This window comes from Varanus komodoensis, unplaced genomic scaffold (assembly GCF_004798865.1).
Source record: "Varanus komodoensis strain SLA01 unplaced genomic scaffold, ASM479886v1 scaffold29_1, whole genome shotgun sequence".
NCBI lineage: Eukaryota > Metazoa > Chordata > Lepidosauria > Squamata > Varanidae > Varanus > Varanus komodoensis.
This window is the reverse complement of record NW_025335759.1, coordinates 4,352,957-4,378,228: the sequence shown is the minus strand read 5'-3', so window position 1 is coordinate 4,378,228 and position 25,272 is coordinate 4,352,957. Positions and strand designations below refer to the sequence as shown.

At 46.2% G+C, this 25,272-nt stretch overlaps 1 protein-coding gene across 3 annotated transcripts in view; it reads left to right on the top strand.

Annotated features, from left to right (window-relative positions):
- PTPRU (protein tyrosine phosphatase receptor type U) overlaps nucleotides 1-25,272 on the top strand; it is a 349,047-nt gene that overhangs the window by 112,988 nt on the left and 210,787 nt on the right. For all 3 annotated transcript variants that reach the window (XM_044434925.1, XM_044434924.1, XM_044434927.1), the window contains exon 2: nucleotides 21,485-21,613. In XM_044434925.1, the coding sequence (XP_044290860.1) occupies nucleotides 21,485-21,613 (129 nt within the window). The remainder of the gene's footprint in view (nucleotides 1-21,484; nucleotides 21,614-25,272) is intronic.

The window sequence follows — 25,272 nt, the reverse complement described above, 5'->3', positions numbered from 1 at the left end:
TTCTTCTGGAAGGAAAAATGATGCTGTCATATTTGGGCACATTGTGAGAAGGCAAGACCTACTGGAGAAGACAATCCCATCTAGGAAAAGTCAATGGCAGAAGAAGAGGAAGACCAATATGAGATGAGTCAGTTACTGCCTTGAATTTACAGGTGGTGAGCAGGGCTGTGAACGACAGGCGCTCCTTTTTAGGGCCATCATAAGTTGGAGCTGATGTGATGGCATGTAGCAGCATTGCCAAGAAACAGCCCTTGAGAGATGATCCCCGAGAAAATGAAGTCCTCAACAGAAAAGAGGTCCCCCAACCAGATTCAGTACTGCAAATGCAAGGGAAGCTCCAGAAATTTCTAAAGAACCAAGGGATGCTTTTGGTGAAAATGGCTTGGAATTGCCCACGTTTTAGGCTACTACTTACATAACAGCAGCACCTCACAATGCCCACGTTTCTCACCCATGCTTGGCTATGAATGTGCCTTGCAATTACCATTCAATGGTACATTTCAGTTCAGGGTATCTTGGTGCATCTGTGGAGGAAGGGGAATTCTCCACCTAGCAGGTACTGATGGCATCCAGGTTCCTTGTTGACCAGGGAGTCTTGGTGCAGAAGGAACTGCAGATGGTCTCCAGGATAGGCTGAGGGCAAGGATGCTGCTTTCCCAGAAGCGTGTCTCTCCTGTTGATTTGCGGCGCTTTTATAGTAAGTGATGTCACTGCTGCAGAGAAAAGGGTGGTGTGGAAAGCTTGCTTAGTAGCATTGCATTGACTTATACCATTAGATTGGTCTTGGAGGGTGCTGACTTAAATTTTGTGAACTGCTCCACATCCAGAGACATTACAATGATGTGCAATCCATGAAAACTTGGAATATTAAAAGTTGGAGTAATAAGAATATGAAGCCAGTGGCACCAGACTGGGACTCGGGGGACCCAGCTCCCAGCCCCACTTGGTGGTGAAGCTCATTGGGTAACTGTCATGAAGTACTTCCCAACATCCAAACTGAACCTTGGTTCCTTGAGCTTGGCTCTGTTGGAGCATGTTCTGCAGTGAAACTGAACCGCAGTGTCCAGAAACAAGACATTAAAGAAATGCAAAAGTGAGCTTTAGTTGTACCTTTTACATTTTAAATGAAAGTACGAAAGGGATATTGGGTTGACAAGTCACATTACAACCGGCAGGCGCATGCCCATCTCCATGTTTGGGAGGCATCAGAGGGAGCTCCATGTTTGTTCCAATATAGGCGCCCAGACCTTTCCCATGCCCTAATTGGCCAAAGGTCGTCCCATCATGCTCAGAAGGCTTGAGTGGAGGGGGCATAGCTTCCAATTATGCTGGGGATGCGGCGGTTCATGTGGCCCTGCACCCTTAGGGGCGGGGTGACCTGAGTCCCTTTTGTCAGGCAGCAAACAGCAGTGAGGTATGATAGTCTATTACACAGTGGGCTGGCTCAGCACTGCATTGCTATGTGCTTATTGCTAATGTGACTCACCGAAAACTTGTAAACAGCATATTTTTACAGCTTTCTAGTTGCCTTGGGTGCAATTGCCAATCTGCTCTTCACTGTGATCACGGAACTCGCTCAGTTTCCTTGCTGCACAGGATGGGCTCCCTCTTGTGAGCAGGGACCCAGAAGGTGAAGGCAAACGGGATTGCCAGGCGACGATCCCTTGCTTGCTGGCTTTCCCTTTCATCACGTGGGCCTCTGATCTGTGTTGTCTTCGTGCTCTTTGGTCACAGGCAAGCCATCGGCCCCTCTGCCTGCCCGACGTCTTGCCAAGGCTGTCACTCGGCAGTGTAATTTTCCTCTCCTCCCTGCTCTATAGCGGCATTCCTGCGGGGATTAGCTGCTCGCTAACTATATACAGAGCAGCAGCTCACAGCATCTTGCAGGAGAGCATGCTGGGCCGGGCCCACTTGGAGATGGGCGTCAGCATCCTATCGAGTGAGGCGAGTTGCGGCCAATTAGTCTTGGATGTCAAGGCTGCTGCGAGTGTGTGAATCTGCTCTTGCCAAAGCCTTGGAAAAGGCTTCTCTCCCTCCCTCCCACCACCTCCCCTCTCTCTGCATGTCCTTGGAGATAGCCTTACGGAACCTACCCAGTTAGATTCAACTCCAACTTTGCTATATGTGACTTCTGACATGTCCCTTCCTGTTTCATGTCGGGGGCCTGCCTAGATCTGGCAATGGTCAAGATCAGCAGCAAATGCTCAGGACCAAGGCTAGTTCACCGGGCAGGACCTAACTGCACGGTCAGGACTCGGGTCACCTGAGTCCTGCTGGAAGGGTGACACCCATTTCCTGAGGAATGCCTGTCTGAAAATTAAAGGAGCCTTACTCTTATCATGAAGACAGTGGTCTGGTGGGCTTGTGGCGATGCTTGCAACAGCAACAGTAGCAGATGATGTAGGAAAAGATCAGAAAGCCAAAGCTGCACCGGTGCTTTGATTCGGTAGAAACCAGCTGGCTGTGCTGGATGGGAGGGATCATGGTCTACAGGGAAATCCTTGGATCTTCCTACTGCAAGGATTCCTTAGATCTTTGCTTGCCCATGTTTGGCATTTTCCCAGCTCTTGTATAATTCCCCCCATTCAGAGTGTCTGAAATTGTCCTCCTCAGGCATAGTGATTGGCAGGAGAAGCTTTGCTCCCAAACAGGCTGGTCTTTTGACTCCTTCCCCTATTTGCCTTTGCCTTTCGCCACAGGAATGCAGTTCCTGAGAGCTTCCCCCAAACTGTATCTGACCCTCAGACTGAAGGAAGCTCAGTTGCTGGTCTGCACTGTCCAGCAGCTGCTCCAGGGTTTCTAGCAGGACCGTGTGCTCTGACTAAATTTGCTGGGGATTGAGTGTGCACACACAAAGCACGTGCCCTCCCTCTGCACGATGGACCTTCCTTGGGGCTGCATGTTCAGCTGCTTGTTTGTACATCTGAGCTGGCAGTTGGATGTGGGCATGGCAAGAATCTGGGAGTGGTTGGACCCTCTCCTATCTGGCTTGCAAGTCATTCAGAGCTGAGTTCTCTGTCATAGTTTCTCCTTAGGGTGGAACGGGGTGGTGTTTTTCTAGGCTCCACTTCAAAGAAAATGAGGCAACAGACTCACTGGCTTCCAATAAAGTTACCCATGGCATTTTAACTTCCTTCCATGAATATTGGCAAGCGTTTCATGACAGCTGCAACCTATTGAAATCTGCCTTTTACCACTCGGTTGTAGTAAAGTCTTGTGTCACACTAGCTCAGTATCTCCAGCTTCCCACTGTGGCCAATATTTTAAAATAATAATAATGGCCTTCAACGTTGACAGAATGAGGTTGTGTCCCTTGATAATCCTGTCCGGTAGCTACAGGCAGAGTTGAAGAATATGCATGTTCCAACTGGGGAAGCTTTTACTTCTTTTGAATGGCAGTTTTTTTTCAAGAGAGCCCCAAAAGCCTCCAGAATGTGGTGGGAGGTTTGTGGTGGAGCAGAACAAACTACAGCATGGATAAGGAAGAAGAGTTTATCAAGGAGCTGACTGGTTGCCGGATGGCAGTGTCATGTTAGTCTTCAGGGCAAATTCTTACATTAGAATGTAAGCATTTTGACTGGGATATTTGACTTGAGATTCCTTGTGTGCTACGCGTCCATCTGTAAGTTCATCCTTTGAAACTCAGGGCTGTGTGTGTGTGATTTGAGGGTGCCCCCAATTCTTACGAATGCTCAGTTTAGGTTTGTGCACCTGAATTCACTCCCCTCACCTGGAGGTGCTGGTAGTAATTTCGAAGAGGCCCAGAGCTTGTCTAAGAACTTGGGTGCAGGCCTGGAGACCTAGGACAGCTGCCAGCCTCCACGCAAAGCTCATCAGCCCCGACATCTCGGCCTGCCCCACCCCTTGTTTTGCCAGGTGGTTGCATCTCCAAGCCACTGTGCAGCGTTCCCTATCAGCTGCTGTTGCTGAAGAGAAAACTTGAAAAGCCTGCTGGGGTGTATTTTAGTGGCAGAGGTAGTAGGCACTGTAGTGCAGTTCTCTGCCTGTTAGGGTGGCTGCTTTGTCCTCTTTTATGGAGACAGTCCTCTCTTTGAAGGTGTCCTTTCCTTGAAGGGCTAGTCTGTCCAATTCCAGTTTCAAGGTGAAGTCCCTCCGGCTTGTCATAGTATGGTGAGATGTATTTCTGCTTCAATTATATTTTCTTCAAATGTGCACACACACACATCTACATATATTGGCACACACACATACTGATCAGTGTCCTCTTTCGACCTTTTTCTTGGTGATGCATTTTCTCATAGGGCATGGTGGCCACCCTATGGACCAGCTGTTGCTCAATACTTCTGTCTCCCTGAAGTAGGCACCATTTTACACAGACATGACCAGCCTATTTTCAGGCATCTTTTAATCACTGTGAGGAATGTCATTGCTGGCCATTCTCTTCTCTGTTGTACAGGTGTGGAATTTCAGGGGGAAGGCAAAATTGTGCCTTGGGGTTATTGTCAACAGTGCGCCAGAAATTGTTTTATTTTCACCCTCCTCCCCATCCCAAATACCCGTAGCACAAGAGGCCAGGCCCAGATAATAATTTTGGTTCTGCAGAACCATGTACACTAACTTAAAAGCTTACCAACCCTTACCAAAGTAAAAGGAGGCTTGAGCAGGGCTGGCCCTATTGTTCAGCATAGTGAAGCAGCTGCCTCAGGCAACTGGTTTTGGGTATTGGGAAAGAACAGCAAGTTGTTAATCGTTTAGTATATTTTTATATTTTTTGTCAGGTAGGATGTGAGGTTCGTGTGGGATTTTCTGCCTGGGCTGCCAAAACAAACGGATGCCTAATTTCACACCTTTGCTCTGTGTGTGTGTGTGTGTGTGTGTGTGTGTGTGTGTGTGTGTTTGCTGTACTGTCTCAAGCATAAGAACAGAAGAAGGGCTCTGTTGGATCAGACCAAGGTCCATCTAGACCAGCATTCTGTCCACACAGTGGCCAGCCAGGTGCCCATGGGAGACCCACGAGCAGGGCAGGTATCACCTTTCCTTTTCAGGTGCTGCCCTGAATGCACAGAGATGGGCTACTTCCAGATGGTCAGGACCCCGAGGGTGTGGAAGGGGCTTCCCCGGGAGGTGGTTGAGGCCCCATCGGTGAGGGGGCTTCAAGGATAGGCTGGACGTGCCCATGGTGGGCATGTCATGAGCGGAGCCGGCTGGAGCCGAAGGTCAGACTAGATGGCCCGGGAGGCCCCTTTTCTGCCCTGCCTCTCTGCCTTCAATCTCTGTACAGGGGCAACCAAGGGAACTGGACTTACTCGTATTTTTTACTTTGGTGGGAAGCTTCTTTTCGTATGACCTAGACTGGCTTGCACTGCAGCTTACCTTATCCATTTTAATTCCGGAGCCTCCAACATAAAATGAGTACTTAAGTAATGAAAATCTTGCTGGCTCCACAAATTGCACTGAAGGGTAGCCTCTAGTTGGTGTGGGTGGGGGGTCTTGGTGGAAAAAAAAGAGGGAGAGAGAAAGATTTAGTCTTGAGTAGCTTTTCCCAGCATGTGGCTGTTAGTCATGTTAATATTCTTGACAGACGCTTCTGCCTGTAATCCTATCTGAAATGCTCAAAAGGGGGAGGAGGGAGACATGCAAGGCTACATAAGACCCTTTCAGACACCCCGGTGTGCATTGTGCGCTTGCCTTTGCCTCCTTCAGTGATCGTGAGTTCGTTTGAATGCCCCTGTCACAATCTCAGTGGTCGCTGTGGCTTTAAAGATGCTTTGCTGTCATGGAAGTCGGCCCATCTCTGAACTGTTTTGCTTTGGGCCATCAAGTGCCTTCCACTTCCACACGTGGCTCCTCTGCTTACAGCTTTTTGCAAGCTTGGATCACTGTAATTCTGCGCTGTATCGCAGCTCATCAGCAACACAAGTAGTGCTTAATTGTCCCATTGTGAACCAAGGCCAGTTTTCGCTTCAGCACGCAAATGGTATGTGAGAAGGTTCCTGTCTGATTTCATTACAGCTTAGTTCGAAATGTTTATCGGGCAGAACTAAAACAGGATGGGGTGCATTGCGTGAAAAAGCACTGCTCATTTGCCTGCAGCCAGGAAGCAGTGCCCTCGCTCTGAATTGGCTTTGTGGCATCATTACTTTAGTAAAATCTGATTGACTACCCGATGTCATCGTGTTCCTTATGTGATCCCTGTTCAGCTGGGGATGCCTCAGGGACAAAGTTTTGTTCTTTTTCATTTTGAATGGTGGTGAAATTGTAGATCAAGATGGAAATAACTGTGAATGCATGGCAAGGACATTAATGGGAGAACATTAAAATGTGAGCAGATGGGCTAGTGCAACCTTTTGTCCTTCCCAAAAGTCCTAAACATGTTCATGGGCGAAAAATGGACGCGGTCCTAAGATGTGCTTCCTTAAAATGCCAAGCTATGATGTTTCAAAGACTTGTACTGTTGATTTGCCAACATGGCCAGAAACTCAACTCTACTGTATTGCTATGTAATTCTTGTGGGATTTAGCGGCCTGGGCAATGATGTTGTTTGGGGAGATTTGCTAATGGGGTTCAGGCAATAGTTTAAAAGCCTGTTATTTCAGAGGGCAGTTGAGGACAATAGACGACTAGTGATTTTCTGTGTTTTCTTGAGCCTTTTGCTTGTGGTGCTTTTCAAAGCTGTGCCATTCCGCTTCATCCACCAGCCTCAGACTGGTCACCGTTCTAATTAATGTTTTATATTCCACTGCTTTATCTTGTTCAAGGCTTCTTGTGGTTCCAGCAAGGTAGAAGGTAATTTAAAAAGACCTTTCCCCCCCAATCCAGGTTGTCTGTAGGTTTGAGGTTTCCCTAGAAAAGCAGTCTCTCTTAATCCCTGTTTTATGTCAATGTTCACCCCCCCACCCTCCAAATCCCTGAAGCAGGCTTACCTGGCAGTCTAGGGGATCAGCTATCTCTTTAATTTCTCTTATGCCCCTGGTGTAGCATAATTCCAGGGCATTCTGGCAAATTAAAATTGAAGATTTCAATGTATGTATGTAAGGTACAATCCTATGCATGTTTAGAAAGCGAAAAAGTTTTACAACTCCCAACTTTCCCAGGCAGCCAGGAAAACTGTAGCTTTTTTTTTCTGGCTAGGCATAAGTCAGATTGCAACACTGTTGTATTTATTCAGATTTTATACAAGTACCTGTGGAACCTGCAATAAAAAACAGCTTCCTGGACTCCTCCTGTGCAGGGTCCCAGCCAGACAACTGGCCATGCCCTTTTCCAGGGTATTCCATTCCATCTTGCACTTGAGTTTTTCTACCGCAACAGCTCTGTTGCCACTGAGTGTGCGCAGTCTGGATCAGTGGTCCCCCCCCCCGACCCCCTTAGGGGATTCCCCCCTTAACAAATGCGTGCAGTTTGGCAAATGTTTGGCTCCCCCAGACTCCTACATGCTGATCTCTCTTGCCTCTCTGTCAGGTGTGGAGTGCTGTTTTGGCAATAAGCTTTATTTCGATAGCAAGACCAGTAGGACCATTGTGGCTGGAGAAAAACTGTTTCCCCCTGTCCCTATGATACTGCACTAGTTTCTTCCTGCCCTGCCGGCTGATGTCCTGTGGAGCAGCCTATCGAGATCCATTTCAATCATGCTCCAGGGGGATTTTGGAACAAAAATGTCCTTGGTCACCCCGTGGGATGACCTTTGCTGGGAGGTGCCACCCTGTTGATTCTCCTGGGCTTCTCGGTGGCTTTTGGTACCATTGACCTGGGCATCCTTCTGGATGGGCTGGCTGGGTTGAGAGCCCCTCAGAGCCCATCTCTCTCCCCTAGGTCCCCAAAACTCCGGTCTTTGCTTCCTCGAGTCCGCTGGCGCTGCTTCTGAATCCTGGTCACGGGAACTGAGATGCCTGAGATGAAGTGGTGGGCTTAATTCACTACAAAGGGTCCTGAGACCTTTTCAGATGTGCTTAAAGTGTGTTTTATCAAGACAGGCGAGACTGGCAGGGTTGTCAGCTCTGCTCCCGATAGCCGTGTGTTGATGGCTGTTCTGCACAGTGCAGTGTTTGGCTGCTAATGAGATTTATGATGCACTACTGGAAACCGAGACTGCTGCTGTATCACCCAGGCTTCCCAGGAAAGCTGTTGTCCTGGCAAGGGCTCTTCATGTCAATCATTTTTGTAAGCTCCCTCCATAGGACCAGAGAGCCTGCAACTTTCTGGCTGCCAGACCACGTGCGTATGTTGTACAGATGAAGCTCCCCGCACAGTTGTGTCTGACCCATTGTGACCCTATGGACAGCATTCCTCCAGGCTCTCCTGTCCTCCCCATCCCTCAGAGTCCACCCACACCCACTGCCCCAGTGGCTCCATCCGGCCACCTCATCCTCGGCCATCTGCTTCTCCTTTGGCAGTCAATCTTTTCCAGCATCAGGGTCTTCTCCAGGGAGTCCTTCCTTCTCCCTGCACAGCACTAGCAGTCAAATGCAGGGCCCACAAGTGCGCCTGCTTCCCATTCATGGGTTAATTTCATGCACTTTTCAAGGATCCAGAAAGGGCTCAAAGCTGGGCTTTCTACGTGCTTAAATATTTTGTTCTCTTTGTTCTCTTTTATTTTGGCAATGTCATGTTGTGTGTATAAGATTGAAAACTGTGTTAAAAGGATGTGGACAAGCTTAATGTACCCAGTCTTATGGGGAGAAGCCACAGGTCAGTGGCTGAACTTGCTCTCTTTGTACATAAGCATTCCAGGTTCAACTCTTGCCATGTTCCATTAAGAGCAGAGCTGGTAGCCCAGCCCTCCGGAGAACGTGTGCTAGTGATGTAGTGGTACACTTTGAAGTGCAGGCATTTATCATGAAGGTCCCTATGGCCAAACCTGCTAAGAGAGTCTGAAACTGCAGGCAGCTGTGCTGATCTATCTCAACAAGCCACTTCTAGCAGCTGTCATCTGTGACAAGCGGGGCTTTTGTAAAGTGCCGGGGGCTTCATGGGCCAGCCAAGACCAAGCCACCTTCAAAACACTTTGTACGGCAACCCTGGAAGTTAATTTGTTGCATCGTTGCTGGGAAAAGTAGAGACCTCAGCTGAGCTCTGAGGGAGCAAGGAAGTCACTATGGAAATGGGTGTGGCATATGACACCAGAACCTCCACTGATGAAAAATCCCAGTGCTGGGTCCCTGTGGGTCCGTGGTCCACTGGATCACTGTCCAGTGCCAGTGAGGGTTGATGGAACGAAGCTAGTGGCCTTGGCTGGCTGGCTTCATGCATTCATCAGATTTCATTGGGGTGCCATTTTTAATCCGGATTTTAGGAAGATGGAAACAGGACCCCCGGCTGTCCCAGGTGTTCAGGTTTCTGTTTCAGCTCCCCACCCCAAGTGCTTTTATTAGCTTTGGAACTGGTCATGGCCCTTCCCAGCCACCTCCTTCCCCCATTGCTGATAGCAGTTGCTCCGTTAGATTAAGTTGCGGAATGACAAATGGGCTGATATCTGAGATGACGGCATCCTACTGTTAGTCTGAACTCACTTGGCTCCCTCATCCCCAGTCACTCGGGATGGAAACAAATGACTTACAGAAGTAGGGAGGGAGGGAGGGAGGGAGGAGACGCAGAAGCTGCAGTTGCTTTATGGAGCATTATCTTTCTCCAGAGCCAGGTGTCCTTTGCAGGAGGGGGGAACCAAGCTGCATTAAGCCTTCCCCCCTCTTTTTTCTTTTTGTGGCGGGGTGGGAAACTCCAGCTCCCATGTGCCATTCTCTGCAGAAGGTGGGGATGGTGGCAGAAGTTGAGCTCACATCCTAGTTGCCAAGCTAGCATGTCCGTGTGTATCCATGGAATGCCGCAGGGAAGGACAGGACTGTATCAGTTCCAGAAATTCCAGAGCTGGCTCTGATTCTTGCAAGGCCTCATTGTTGTAAGTCCTGCGGAAGGAAGTGGGCAAACTTTTGTTCCCCATAAATCTTAGTTTCATGGATCCAAACTTCCCCCTGCTTTCCAATCTTGTTTTTACAATGCACAATCATGGTTAAAAATAATTGTAACAACAGCAACTCCTCCCAAACCAGTGTGTGAGTGAGTAAATGAATAGGTATTGAAGAGAAACCCTTCAGGTTCTTAGAAGAAAAAAGAGGAATGGAATGTGAATACTTGCTTCTGGGCCAATTCAAAATGCTGGAATAGGCTGGATCCCAGATACCTAAAGATCACCTCTTTTCATAGGAGTATGTCTGTGCCTTAAGACTGTCTTTCAGAGGAGTGCTGATCTGGGGATCAAATCCTGCCCCCTGAAAACTACACCCACCTCCTCATATATTTCCTGGCTTTTATACAGGTTTTTCTCCCATTCTCAAAGGTTGAAATGTCTTTTTTAAGGCTTTGTTGATGGCAGCAAGAGCTTGAAGCTAAAGAATATGTGGGCAGTATTTGGTATTATTGGTCCTTGCTTTCAGGCCCACCAATGATCAGAATGCAGCCCCTGAGAGCTTCTTCAACATCTGCCTGTTCTTTGGTGTTTAAAATAGCCTCATCTTGCTCTTGTTGGTTCTAACCATAATTGAAGTTTTACTGTATCCTATTTGGATTGGCAGGTTTAATTTAATGTATGCCTTTGTACTCTACCTCGGAATCCATTTGGATTAGTGACAACCTTCTGTCTGTGACAACTCATGACAACCCAGTGTCCTCTTAATGTTTGGAACTACAGTTCCCATCATCCCTGACTGTGAACCATGCTGGCTGGAACTGAAGGGAACTGTAATGCAAAACATCCGAAAGACCTCTTGTTGGGCAAGGTTGATTTGGATGGAGAGCAGCTGAATAATAATTTAAGGACTCGATTATAGCACCCCACCCCAATGCATGGGCACCCCTGAACTTGGACTCCTGCGTGCGTCCAGTGGCCGGAGGGAGGTGTGGGGGCAGAAGCAACCTCTGCTGGCTTTGCACCCCATCCTGTGCATTTAATCTGGATGGTGCTTTCCTGGCCATCTAGAAAAGGAGGAGGGGTGCTGACTGGGATACCACTAGGAAACAGCATAGGTTGATGGCCCTCGCTCCCTGTCCACTGCCCAGTGTGGCCCTTCTCTGCCTCTCCGGGGCACATTTCTGGTCTTGGAGAGACAACTGCCGCTGTTCCATCTGGACTGGATGCAAGGGACCAAATGATTAAAGGCAGAAACACTTAAGGGCCCTGATCTTGAAAAACTAATCTGCCTTTTTGCAGACGTGTTCCCAACTGTCAGAAATCAAGTTGCCGTCTTTGCCTTGCTCCTGTTTCAACTCAGAAAGACACTTTTAAGTTCTTAGTTGTAGCATTGGCCCTACTTTGTTGTAACCTTTTATTTACATTTATTATTGTATGTTAGAATCTTACTATCTCATTGTTTTATTATTACTATTTTATGGCTTTTTATGGCACGTTTATGGCATGTTATGATCTAGGGTTGCAACAATAAACTTACTGAAATTGAAATTGAAGGAGACAGGACGGGGCTCAGCTGTTGGATTCTAGGCACTGCAGTTGAAGGACCTCAGTGCCGGGACTCTGAAGGATGCTAGGCTCCCACGCAGAAAACGTTGGGATTGCAGAAATGGATGGACTGACTTTATCTTTTAAGGAAAAAGAGGATACAGTTTATTACCAAACATTGGACTTTTTCTATCAATGGCTACAGAATCGGAACTCTAATATGGGCTAAAATACATAGCATTTGTAGAGAAATACGACTTTGAACACAGTATGTTTGAAGTCTTCAGAGTAATTATTTGTTTAGTGAGTAGAAAACCACAAAACTTTAGAAACCGAAAGTGTCGGGATTGCATCTAATGAATGAGCGGCGTCCTGCTGTGGAACAGGACTTTACCGCAGGGCTGTAGAATGGCTTCTGTTTCTGATTCAGGTCTAAAACAAATTGGGAGTCCTTTGCAGGCATTCCCAATGAAACAGGAAGCCAATGAAGCAGAGACAGAAATAGTTGGAACTGAAGCACCTGGTAAAAAAAGGTCATTGGTTAATAAAGCTTCATTTGCATTTTAGGAGCTCCCCCCCACCCCTTGCCTATCTTAAGATGAATTTGTTTGCTTTGGGCAATTTTGAACAATGATAAACCAAAACACAGCATTCCTACAGAATTTCTGAATCTTGCAGTGTGTTAGCTCAGTCAAAAAATAGGCATGAAAATTCATGTCAGAAAAATGTACACACAAAAATGTGTACATTAATTAAAACAACAAACATGAATGCTTTGTTAAGGAAATTGCTTGCAGAAATATGTTTATTAGTCATAGAAAAACAGCACATATTAGGATAATTGTACATCTGTTTTCCTGCAAACATTTAGAGTACACAAACTGATGTGGAAATAACAGGGTGCAGATACAGGGTGAAACAAAAGTAAGTCTGGAAAAAAGGGAAAACTGAGAGACAACAAATGCAGCCGATTTGACTGTACTTGCCAGTGTTTAACCTTGGAATAATTTCAATGGACTTTGGAGTATCTTTCCTTGTATGGAAGGCAGCAGAAATTGTCTGAGAGCAAGTAAATTCTGTAATGGGCAGCTCTGTGCAAACAAAATGGTATCTGGTATTGCTTGCATGCAATCATGACAATGGACACTTTGCAGGTTTCATGCAAATACGTATCTCAAAATATTTTTTTAAAGAAAGGGCAAACATCAGGAGAAACCTTTTAATATTCTGACTGTAAAGGGTGCCCCCTGGACTATTTTTCTTAAATTTGACAGATGTTGTCTCCTCAGAAGTGGCATTGGATCAAATTTTGTAAAAATAAATATAAAGTTGTAAACCATTTCATTTTTTAGAATTGGCAGGATATGCCAACGAAGATTTCTTTGTGAAATGAAGCAACCCTGTGAAGTAGGAATAAGATGAAGCAGGGCAAGGCTGGTCCTAAGGGCAGGCAGGCTGTGATGTCAGATCTCTCTGCAAATCAGGCATTCAGAATGGAGATACTCCATAGGACCCACTGACACAAGCTTGCTGGACTTGTTCCTCTTCTTCTCCCATTGTGATCTGCTTGTTCATCTACCTCTCACCCTGGCCCAGGCAATGGAGGTGGTGGGAAGGAGAAACAGGAGATGCTCTGTTGCTCATTGGCTCTCTGCCTTCCAGGTGAGCAAGTGGCAGCCATGATGAGAAAGGTTGGGGAGCAACAGCAGCTGGTGGCCATGGGAGTGAGTATGTAGACCCACGAAGGGAGGAGGCCCTTTGAGGGTGCCTTGCCCAGAGACTCACGCAAGCCAGGAATCAGCACCAGGTGGCCTCACAAAGCGCAACGATTTGCTCCCTGTCCTGGCACCTCGTACATATGTGCCTACCTGCTCCTGAAGATCTGGGGTGGAGGTCCTTCTTCAGGAGCCCTCCTTGGAGATTAGGAGGGTGGCTATCCAGAGAAGGGCCTTCTCTGCAGTGGTGCCCCAACTGTGGAATACGCTCCCCAGAAAGGTTCGTCCTGCACCGACACTTTATTCTTTTCGGCACCGGGCGAAACCCTTTTTATTTCCCCATTATTTTAAGGTTTGAGTCTGATTTTAATGTGGGGTTTTATTGTATAGAAAATCCATTTGGATGCTGCGCTCCACTCTGTTTTATTGTAAGACTGTCCCGAGACCTCGGTAGCAGACAGTATCTACAAGTTTTAAATAAATAAATAAGGATGGATGGATGGATGGATTAGCTTCCTAATAGCTACTAGAGTTCAATGCATTAGACAGCTCTCCAGTAGGTTGAGGCATTAATGAGTTATCAAAGCAGAGAACAATAGATGATTTCATTTTGTGAACTGTGACCAGCCAGTTCAGTGTATTGTTCAGGAGTGAACTCTGGATGGGCAACAGTTCTGGGTCTTTATTTTTAAATGGGAATTGGGCCGGGTGGACCTTCAAATGGAGAATGCCTTCAAAAATGGTATATTCCTCTGGCAGCCCTTCAAATAGAGGATTGCCCTCTGTGAGAGAGGACACATGACCACCTCGGGCAAAGCATTCTGCATTGTTGCATTGTCTTGCAATCACAATGCTCCACCCTAGCGTATGGCCCTGGCAGCGATCAGCTTACTCCTTTGGGACAATGTTGTCTAATGTGTTGGTGCGTCTTTCCAAAATGGAGTAGAAGGCCGCAGGGAGAAGAACTGACCAGTGTGACTTGGCAAGAAGGAGACGCACGCACCCACAAATGTGCATACACACTCATTTGTGCAATTACGCTCTCACACATAAACGAGTAATGAAAGAATAAATAGGTTCTGAGAGTCGGCTGGACCATTAAGGGAACATTTGCCTTTGTTCATTCAGCTTGCTCAGAGCTTTCTTAATGTGCCTGCTCTTGTCAGCCCAGGGGGCCAAAATTAATTATTACTGAGTTGTGCTTGGTTTGTAATATGTGGTTTTAATGGAACAATAGGTCAGTGAACAACAGGCTGAGCCGCACCAGCTAACATGCCATGCGCACACACATCAAGTACAAACCCCAGTGCCTCCTGGGGTTGGTCAGAAGGGAGAGAATGCAGAGCAGGTTTCCGGGGATCTCAGCCAAAAGGGAAAGGGGTGTGTGTGCGTGTTTGTAGAATATTAGCTGCATGCAACAGCCCAGTTGGCCGCTAAGCTCCAGCTGTTTGTGGGAAGAAGGATCAATGGACGGGGGATGATGTCATTGGATGTATTTGAGGCCCAGTCACAAAGACTTGCAGATTGCCATGGGTAACAAAGGTTGCTGATATTCCTAGTGGAGAATCATTTATGAATTGGAAAAAAGAGGAATGCATCTGCAAAAGAGGATATTGCTTATCATACAATTGGTCTGTACTCATATTTATTTATTTATTAATTAATTAAAACATTTCTATGCCGCCCCATTCGCCAAAGCCTCGGGGCGGCTCACAACATAAAGTTAAAATACAAAAAATAACAATATAAAATAAGTAACAATATAAAATAAGTCGCCCTGGCCAGATAAAATAAGCAAATACTTTTAACAATTAAAATGACGCTTAAATAAAAAGGTCTTTGCCTGGCGCCGAAAAACAAATAGCGACGGCGCCAGGCAGACCTCTCTGGGGAGCACATTCCATAGATTGGGCGCCACCGCAGAGAAAGCCCTCCTCCGAGTACCCACCCTCCTAATTTCTTTCACGGAAGGTTCCCGGAGAAGGGCCTCTCCCGCAGATCTCAAGGGGCAGGCGGGCGTATATTATAGGTAAATGCAAGCTTGCAGAAATACAGTGCATCGAATGGAGGACTGTCCATGGGTGAACCATGTGCATAGTTCAGTCTCTCTCCAGGCCCCATGATGGGGCATCTTCAAAGCTCCTTCTGTCCTTTCTGTTTGTAACAGTCTTTCAAATGTGTGTAGGGTGCTATCCTATCACCCCTCAGTCTTCTCTTCTAGAGGCCAAACAGGCCCAGTTCTTTCAATCTCTCTTCACAGGTCTTTGTTTCTTCTCCCTGGATCATCCTTGAGGCCCTCCTCTGAACCCTTTCCAGCTTGTCTGAATCTTTATTAAGCTGTGATGCTCAGAACTGAACATACTGCTCCAGATGAGGGCTAACAAGTGCTGAGTAAAGGAGAACGAGCACTTCGTGGGCTTTGGAAGTGATACTTCTGTTAACGCAGCCTAAGATAGCGTTTGCCCTTTTTGCAGTCACGTCACATTGTTGGCTCATTCTGACCTTGCGATCTGCAATAATACCAAGATCCTTCTCACTTGCAATATTGTTGAGCCAAGTACTCTCCATCTTGTAGTCTGTAGTCTTGACAGTCTGCAGGTCATGACACTATCAGCAAGACTTCCTTTGATGATCTTGATAATGGCACAGGCTTCTATTAGGAAAGGTGATCTGCTAGGTAACCTGATTCCAAGCTGTTCTGGGCTTTGTATCTACAACAAGAGCTTTTATGTACTTAGTAGCTAATAGGGAGTTTGTGCAGTTGCCTTAAAACACCGGCATAATATTTACATGGCCGGGGCTTAACTCTACATCCCGGCTCCAACATGCTGTCTGCAATGGGCACTAGGGTCAGTCCCACACAAATCTTATTATTGTAATCGGATTCAATCAATAAACAATAGATTACCCATGCATGGATTACAGTAGTCAGGCTACAGTAGTCCAGGAAATGGCAGCGTTGCGATGCCAGCTCACTGGGTAATGGGAACTTCTTGCCATTGAGTCCACCTGGGCCTCTACTGAAAATAATTAATCCAGGAGCATCCCCAAATGATGTCCTTGTTTTGTCTGAGGAAGCACAACCCTGTCTAGAACAGGCAATTTGCCCAGTTCCCATCCCTGGGAACACCCACCCATGGAGTCTCTTTCTTGCAAGACTTGGTCCTGGCTCTTGGTTCTCATCAAACCATAGTAAAGGTGTTCCAGGTAAAAGGGAGCTTAGCAGGGCAGGGGGAGAAGGTGCTGCTTTGAGAAGGACACCCATGGATGGAAGTAGCTGATGCCTCTTTGCATTATGTTCAGTTATCACATTACACCACGGGGAGGCAACTCCACTGAGCAGTTACACTAGTGAGCAGCAAAAGATGTTTCTTCCAGAGGAATGTAAGGAACATGTTTGCTCGGAAGTAAGTCCCATGACATTCAATGGAGTGTACCATTAGTACGTATGTTTAGGACTGAAGTCCAGATGTAGTTGATGCAGACAGTATATTAAATATGTGCCAGGAGAAGAAATGTTACTGTTAATGGATAGTTTATATTCCTGTCATCACGATTCTGCTGTTGCTCACTTCCCCTTTAATAATTCTTCTTGCTGCAGTGCTTACTGTTGTTTTGATTTCTAATATTTTGACAAAGCCTCAGCTGATGGAGCTCCTGGGGTTTTAGGAGTTTCATAGCAGGGAGCTCTGGCATTTGAGGAAAGGAGAGGAGGGAGCCTCAAACATTCTAGTATCAATGTGCATGTCAAAAAGCTCGCTGCTAGGATTTTAATCAGTGTAGCTGGTGATTAGGGCTGCTAGCTGAAACTGGTGGAGCCTATGGGGAGAGGGATAATCCTGCATCTTTTTGTACTGGGAGATGAAGTGGGGCTGCTGTAGCCAGCACCTTACCAGTGAATGCTCAGTTCAGGATGCCCTTGTAATTCTAAGTCTTCAATCTTATGCACATTTACCTGGGAATAAACTCCATGGGACTTAATGGGTATTACTTCTAAGTGAACATGTATAGGATAGAGAAGGATGACAAACATGATGAAGGTTGAGGACCTATTGATTGTGGTCTCAGTGCTCAGAAGTTCCTGAACAGTGGAGGCTTTGGAGCATCCAGGGGAGAGTGGGGGCAATGGTGGATGAGATTGTCTCCTCCCCACATCTCCTGCTCTGTGTTTCAGTGAGATGGCTGATTTCAACCAGCTGTTGGAGACACCTTGGAGGGGGAGGCAGGGGCACCATCAGGATGCCTTGTATCCCAGAGGTCCATCTCCTCCCTTCCCACTCCTCCAAATGCTCCCTTTATCCCCTCTCAGAAGTCAATGTTCTGACCTTGGAGAGTCAGCTGGGGCATTATTTTCTTACTGACTCTGAAGGGTGGGCAGGGGAATCAGAGCACAGGTAGTTAGCTCCAAGGCCGGAGCACTGTTTCTGCACTCAGATCTGGCTCATGATCTCATGGCCCCACAGACGCTGGCTAGGGATCTCTGGAAGGCAAACCATCTAAGAGGAAAGGCTATGATCACTTGGACTATTCAGCTCTGGGGAAAAAGCAAGTGAAGAGGAGGCATGTACAAAGTTATTTTCTGCATTTCTAGTATCCAGGATCGTTCTGTGAAGCTGAATGGTGGGAGAGATTCAGGACCAAGAAAAGGAAGTACTTCATGCAGCATATCGTTAAACCATGGAATTAACTATGACAGCATGTAGTGAAGGCCATCAGTTTGGATCACTTTGAAAAGATATTAGTCCGTTTACAGTTGTGTATCCTGATAATTTTATGCTACCTCCAGTATGTGCTTCTGTGCACCAGTTGCTGGAAACATGAGTGGGATGGTGCTATTGAGGTCATACCTTCCTTTGGGCTTCCTCTAGGCAGCTGTCTGACCTCTGTGTGGACAGAATGCTGGACTGGATGGGAGCTGGCTGCTCTTCTGGTGTGCTCAGGCCTGCACAGCAGAGTTGCATGCTGCGGTGACCTTCACCCTTCCTCACACTGTTGGCCTGGCCGTCAATGTTCAGCACCCAATAGAAACCTGCATCGTGTCCCTGCGGGCGTGCATCTGCCCCCCTCTGTCCCATCCAGAGATTCATGAGTTGTGCTCGAAAGGTCTCTATTTTAATTCTGAAAGTATATTTGCTACATTTCTGAAACTACACCATGGCTCCACACCTGAGTTTTCCCACCCCATCTCCTGTTTGGTATTTTTATTTCACTCAGCATTGTGCCTGAACAACAGTCCTAGAGAGCTTGTGAGGTAGTGTGTAGCCTTTTGGTTGGTCCTGATAAAAGCATTAATTATCCTGCCAATTAAAAAAATCTAATGGGCCAATGCAGCTGCAAACATTTTATAAGGAGACCAATTCACTTCAAAGCCTTGTTTTTCTAGCCATTTTCATTGCAAACTCATGAATTATCTCTAAAAAGCCATTTTCTTGTGCAAATTCTCATTCAATAGACAAAATAGCTAGTAAACAGCACAGCACTTGATGGGTAGCACTGCTAACCACCTGGCCTCCCAGTGCCTTTTTCTTGTTAAAAGTCATATTTGAGAAGAAATTCAGAAAAATGTCCAGCAGCAGATTTTGATATTGATTTGCTAACGTCTGCATTTCTTCAAAAATTGCCAGATAAAACTGTTTTTAACAAATAGTATTTATTACATTTTAAGGGCATGAGCCAGGATCTTTTGCAGGGGAGGGAGGGACGGTTGGGAACATGCATCAAGAAGCATAACAGCACTGTCCCCTGATTTTCGCAAACTTTATTTCTGAACGTGGCTGTGCTAATGGCATACTAATAGCTATTGCCTGCCTATCTTTTGTAAGCATTAGAGTGCTGTCATAAATGCACCTGCCAGTGTTTATTTTCACCAGCTGCCACAGAAAACATTTCTGTAACTTTCAGCCTAGTTTGCTGCTCTCAAGTTCCTTAAACCAGACTGCAGGAAGGCCTTCTCTGTTTCGCAAACAAAACACAATTGGAGGTTTGATTCAGATCCTTTAGCATCTGAGATCCCTCTGTTCATCTCCTTATGTGCCTTGATGCCTTGAACTGTATTTAGAGCTAGACCTGGGGCTGTGTGTGTGTGAAATATTTATTCACCTACATTTTGGGTCCGTAAATTCTACCCTGAAGCACTGGTTCCAGCTGCCTCTGGGATCGATACCCCTGAGTGTTAGAGTGCTTCGTCCCAGCTTTATACATGAAACTTTGGCACTGGTAGTTCTTGAGAAAACATGGCCCTTGGGATACAGTCCTATCCCGACCACAACAGATGTGCGCAAGCTTTCAAACAGAGAAGCTTACCTATAACCAACGGCAAGTGCGAGGCCCAGTGGTGGTGATCTTTGCACCCTGGCCCCATGGTTTTCTCCTATGGAACAATCTTACCAATTGCTGTTACTGTCGGTTCCAACATGGCAGAATATGCCTGATATTGCTGAGAATTCTCTAGGCCTCCCATGGTTGTATCTTTTTACTCCCCTACTCTGGCTCTCCCATCTGCACTATGGAAAATCATGCATTCATGTACAATTTCACACTTCATGCCTTATTCTCAAATCCTTTCAATAGTCAGTCCACAGAGAGATGCATTTGGGTTGGGAAAATACCAGGATTTAAAGGTGTGCAGGGAAAGAAATTCTCCACAATCATCTATTCCATCAGCCCCAGTCTGGGTCCCTTTAGAGGTCTTGGACTGCAGTTCCTATCATCCTTGACTACTGGCCATGCTGTCTGGGTCTGATGTGAGCTGTAGGCCATAATATCTGCAGAGACCATGGTTGGGAAAGTCTACCCTACTCATTGTTGGATTTAAATTTTCATTGGTTGGAGCAGTATTTTTTCATGAATGTTGCCTGTATTATTTTGATTTCAAGCCATTTCTGTTCCCATTGTTTTTAAGATGGCTTTTTTAAGGCACAGAATGAAATAAATGAAAGGTTGTCCATTCTGTACTCTTTCCTTTCAGGATTAATAACAAAGAAACTGATGGGAACCATTTTTTTTAATTAATCACAAAACATATCCAATGTCCCTTTTAGAACTTGGCTCCATACAGCAGGGTTGGATTCATTCCTAACATTTTTTTTCTAGAGCTATTTTGTCAGAGTATTGCTCAAGGTGGACCCTTCTGTACTTGAAGAGTTCTCATTACTAACACTGAATAGATCAGTCACTCGCTGAACACTAGAACTATAGAAAAGACTCTTCATTACTTCCAGTGCTGACTGAATGTCCGCGAAGAAACCAGTGAGTGGACTGGAACCATTTTGTCCTCCCTGGTGGCAACGCTGTGCTTCTTCTTGCTTAGGCTGGTATCTTTTCCCTTCATCGTCCTCTTTACACAATACAATTTTGTATTCATCCATCTGCCATTTATTAATGTTGCATTTTGTCCAAAACAGGGTAAATTATTTCTTTTAAATCACTCCTGGCTCTGAAATGGAAGTGCCGAAAAGGTGGCATTGACCACTGTTCATCATAAGTATAGTTTCTGACCTTCAGGCACAGTTTGTGATCTTCACCTTCAGGGCTGTTCCCCTCACCCAAGCCCCCTTTTAGACCAAATTTCTCACAGGTAGAACAACAGTCAACATATGTCTGGGCAGTGGCACTACACCCACTAACTCTGCACTCAGCGTTGCTTCTCCCATATTGACATCCACATTGTGTATGAAGGTCCAGAAAGACAAAGCCACGAAGGCAAATCTTTGCAGACACAGGTTCCCACATGTCTGAAGACCCTGATCATAGAAACATAGAAACAGAATGAGTCAGAAGGGGTCTCCCGGGCCATCTAGTCTGACCCCCAGCACCAGCTGGCTCCGCTCACGACATGCCCACCATGTGCATACAGGTTTCCCAATCATGTTGGCACACGTGTGTCAGTTTTCTCTTGAGAGTTGGCCATCCTAAAGGCATGGGTGTCAGGGGACGGGTTTTGCATGCTGCGTCTTGTTCTTGTGCTGACCCCTTTTTTTTAAACAGCTCCCAAACAAGAGTCCACCACCTTCTGAAACAACCTTTTCCCATGTCAAAGAGCTCATTCTTAGCTTAGATGCCTTAACGAGTGACTTCCTAACCGTTCCAGAGCACTTAAGAAAGGAAACCAGTTACGCAGATGGTGGGCTCTCTCTGAATGGTGGCCTTTGAGCAGAGACTGGCCAGCCATTTGCTGGAGATTTCTGGCAGCGAGCAGAGGCCTTGTGATGTGGAGGTTGCAAGAGTGAATGCCTGTGAACTGTGACACTTACACGCCCTGTGTCCCCCTTCTGCAACCTCGTATGATTTGCTTTGCATGTGTCTTCTTGGGCAGAGATGCTGTCTCTCCTAACGACGCTTCATTTGCTGTCTTTCACAGCTGGCTGTACCTTTGAAGAAGATGGGGACTTCAATCAGTGTGAGTACAGTCAAGGTGTGGAGGATGATTTTGAATGGGAACTGGTCCAGAGCTATCGCATGCCCCACCTGACCTCTGATCTTCCTCATGGTGAGTTTGCCTGACAAAGAACTTTTGGTCACCTTGCAGCAGAGGTGCAGAACCTCTTTCAGCCCAAGGGCTGAATCTCAGTTTCGAGAACCTCCTGAAGGTTGCATTCCAGTCGTGGATGGAGCTTAGGGCAAAAGGCACAGAGCCAAAATTGCCATTTTTTTTTTAGCTTAAAGCTCGTACTGTCAGTAACAGCCTTAGGAGAGGCATTTCAACTTTTTAGAATGGTAGGGCAGGGAGATCACACAAAAGCTGAGGAACAGGTCAGGGAAAGTCAATGGGACCTTCAGTTGAATTCTATGGAACTAAATGGGGAGCCCAGAGGGCCAGATTTGGCCCCTGGGGCAAAGGCTTTGCATCTCTGATTCACAAAGAATGAAATGCATCTGTGCCACAGACTTTCATTAGCCGATGTCCATTTATTCAGTAGCTGCCTAAATAGGTAGGCATGTCTAGCTTGAAAACCATGGGAAGAATAAGAAGGAACATATTGTTTTACAAAGTAAGGCTGAAGAGTCAAGCATAATTCTGTTTTAGCTTGGAAATATTTTTGGTTACTTCTATATGTGTGTTTTAATGATCCATTATGTTATTTGATTTATCATTACTCAATGTTTGTTTTACTTACTGTAAACTACCCTGAAAACTTTACAGTGGAGTTGGCTTAAAAATAGTATAAACTTCGTATTGCCTTGAAAATAAATGAGTAAACAAGACTTTGTGATTATCCTAAACAAGATATAGTATATTACTTTTATCCCTGTGCAATGGAACAGTTGAACCATACAGAAAGATCTACTTGAATGAGAACCATGTTCTTCAGTGGGTTTTTTTAAAACTTGTTAGTGCAATGTAATAGGAGACAAATTCATGTGGTTCGTGTATTAATATTAATTGATCTAATTCACACATCCCAAGCCTCATACATGAACTGGAACACAGTCATCCTTCAATATTTTTTTTCATTTTTCTGATTTTTGCAATTCGATTCCCTAATCAGAAAATGCATTAATCAGATAATGGATTCATTAAGGGAAATACCACACATATAGGCATAACTTATGGAAAATTGCTTGTAAAATGTGCATATGGGGGAAATGCATATAAAAGTTATGCATATAGAAAAATAGAAACATAGAAACAGAGCGAGTCAGAAGGGACCTCCCGGGCCATCTAGTCTGACCTCTGGCACCAGCCAGCTCCGCTCATGACATGCTCATCACGAGCATGTTCATCCCATCTTTGAACACCCTCACCGATGAGGCCTCAACGACCTCTCGTGGAAGCCCATTCCACACCCTCGGGGTCCTGACTATCAGGAAGTGCTTCCTGGCATCTAAATGGAACCTTGGCTCCCTGAGCTTTGCTCCGTTGGAGCGCGTCCTGCCTTCCTCTGCAGGGGAAAAAGAGTCATGACCCACCTCCACATGGTACCCCCTCACATACCTGTATGTCACCAACAGATCCCCTCTGAGTCTCCTCTTCTCCAGGCTGAAGAGACCCAGTTCCTTCAGTCTTGCCTCATACGGCATCCCCTGCAAACCGGCCACCAACCTTGTGGCCCTACGCTGCACTAACCTGGCTATATCCTTTCTGTAATGAGGGGCCCAAAACTGAGCACAATACTCCAGTTGTGGGAGCACCAGAGTCATATAGAGTGGTAGTAATACCTCTCTCGATCTAGAAGCCACACTTCTGGCTATGCAACCAAGGGTGGCGTTCGCCCTCTTGACCACCGCATCACATGGCTGACTCATGTTTAGCCTGCAGTCAACCAGCACCCCGAGGTCCCTTTCACAAGTGCTGCTCTCCAGCCACTTGTCACCTAACCTGTACTTATGACAGCTATTCCTATGCCCCAAGTGCAAGACCTTGCACTTATCCACATTGAACACCATCCTGTTGTCTCCTGCCCACTTGCATAGTCTGTCCAGATCCTTTTGGATCTGGAGTACCTGCTCCTCAGTTGTGGCCACTGCTCCAGTTTTAGTGTCGTCTGCGAATTTGATCAGCAGACTGTTCACCCCTTCTTCCATGTCATTTATGAAAAGATTAAACAGGATCAGCCCCAGGACAGAGCCTGTCCTGGAAAATGCACACATAATTTTATGCAGACTTGACGAAGAAAATATTTACAAACTAAAGTGGAAACAGGATGAAATGAATTTGTGCTTGGAAAAATGGAAATAGGTAAATTCATTGAGCCCTTGTGGAAAGCATCTTAGATAGAAGGAACTGGTCTTACATGCATAGCTGATGTGACCATATCCTTTTTGATGACCATCTGGAGCACTTTTCTGTGAATAAAAGTTTTGCAAATGATGTAAAGATTGGGGAGACTGGTGATGAATAATGATGGGAACTTGGCGGTCATGCACAGAGCTACGTGGGCCGCTTGATAATCTCAGCTTGTTCCAACAATACATGCATCAAGGTAGCCAAACATCAAGGTCATACATCTAGGAATGACAATGTATCTGATTTCCTGGGGCATTGCATTTTCTAAAAGTAGAGTCTGCCTGGAAGGAATGTTATGGTCATCAGAATTTGGCCTTTACACAGGCGTTTGTCCCCCTGCATCCCATCAGGCAATTCTTCTCCCCAGCTAGCCGTTTGTTCCTTCCTGGTATGGCAGCGATGTTGAATCTCTTTGAGCAGAAGGGCAAAACTCAGTTTCAGAGAAGTGCTTAAGGTTCTCACTCCAGTGGCAGGTAGTGCCAAAGGCAAAGGGCGGGGGAAGGCCCAACATACCAGTATATTTCAGACGAAACTTCTTGCTGCCAGGAACTCTACCTTGGAAGAAGCACTGTACAGTTTTGGAATGGGAAAAATTGTGCAAAAGCTGGGAAACCACCCAATGATTGGTGGCAAGAGGAAAGGTGGTGGGGCCATGTAAGAAGCCCTGGAAAGCCAGACCGAGACCCCAGGTAAGCTTTATTTGGCTCATGGGGCTGATATTCAGCATCCCTGCTATATGGAATAACTTATTCCACTCTGGTCGTCCTTGGTAGTCTTCTGTGTTAAGACCACAGGGTGCTGCCTTAAAATACCAGCTCAGAATCTTTGTCCAGATATTAACCAAATGCTCTTTGCTTTGACTGGTAGCTGTTCAAGGTCTCAAACAGAGGAGGGAAATGCCAGAGAATCTTAAGCGATGGGAAGGTTCATACTGGAGAATTGAGATATCCTGCTCCCAAGCCATTTAAGGCACTTGCACTAGACATCAACACCTTAACCTGAGCTTGGAAATAGGTCCATAGCCAGTAAAGAGAGGCAGGTCCCTGGCCCTGAAGGAGTTTAGAGATCAAAACCAGTTAAAGATGGGCAGTTCAGTCTATTTCTGGACCATGCTCATTTTGCATGTGTTCCTCTACAAAGCTGTTCTGTCCCATCTCAAGTTGTTGTTGTTTAGTTGCAAACTTGTGTCCAATCCTTCATGATCTGGTGGACAACATTCCTCCAGGCTCTCCTGTCCTCCACACAATCCTCCAGAGTCCACCCAACCCCACACCCACTGCCCCAGTGACCCCATCCAGCCACCAACTTCTGCTGTTTCCTTCTCCTTCTCCCATCATCAGGGTCTTCTCCAATGTGTCCTTCCTGCTCATTGGGTGAAATAAGATTATTTGAGCTTCATCTTCAGTATCTGTCCTTCTAAA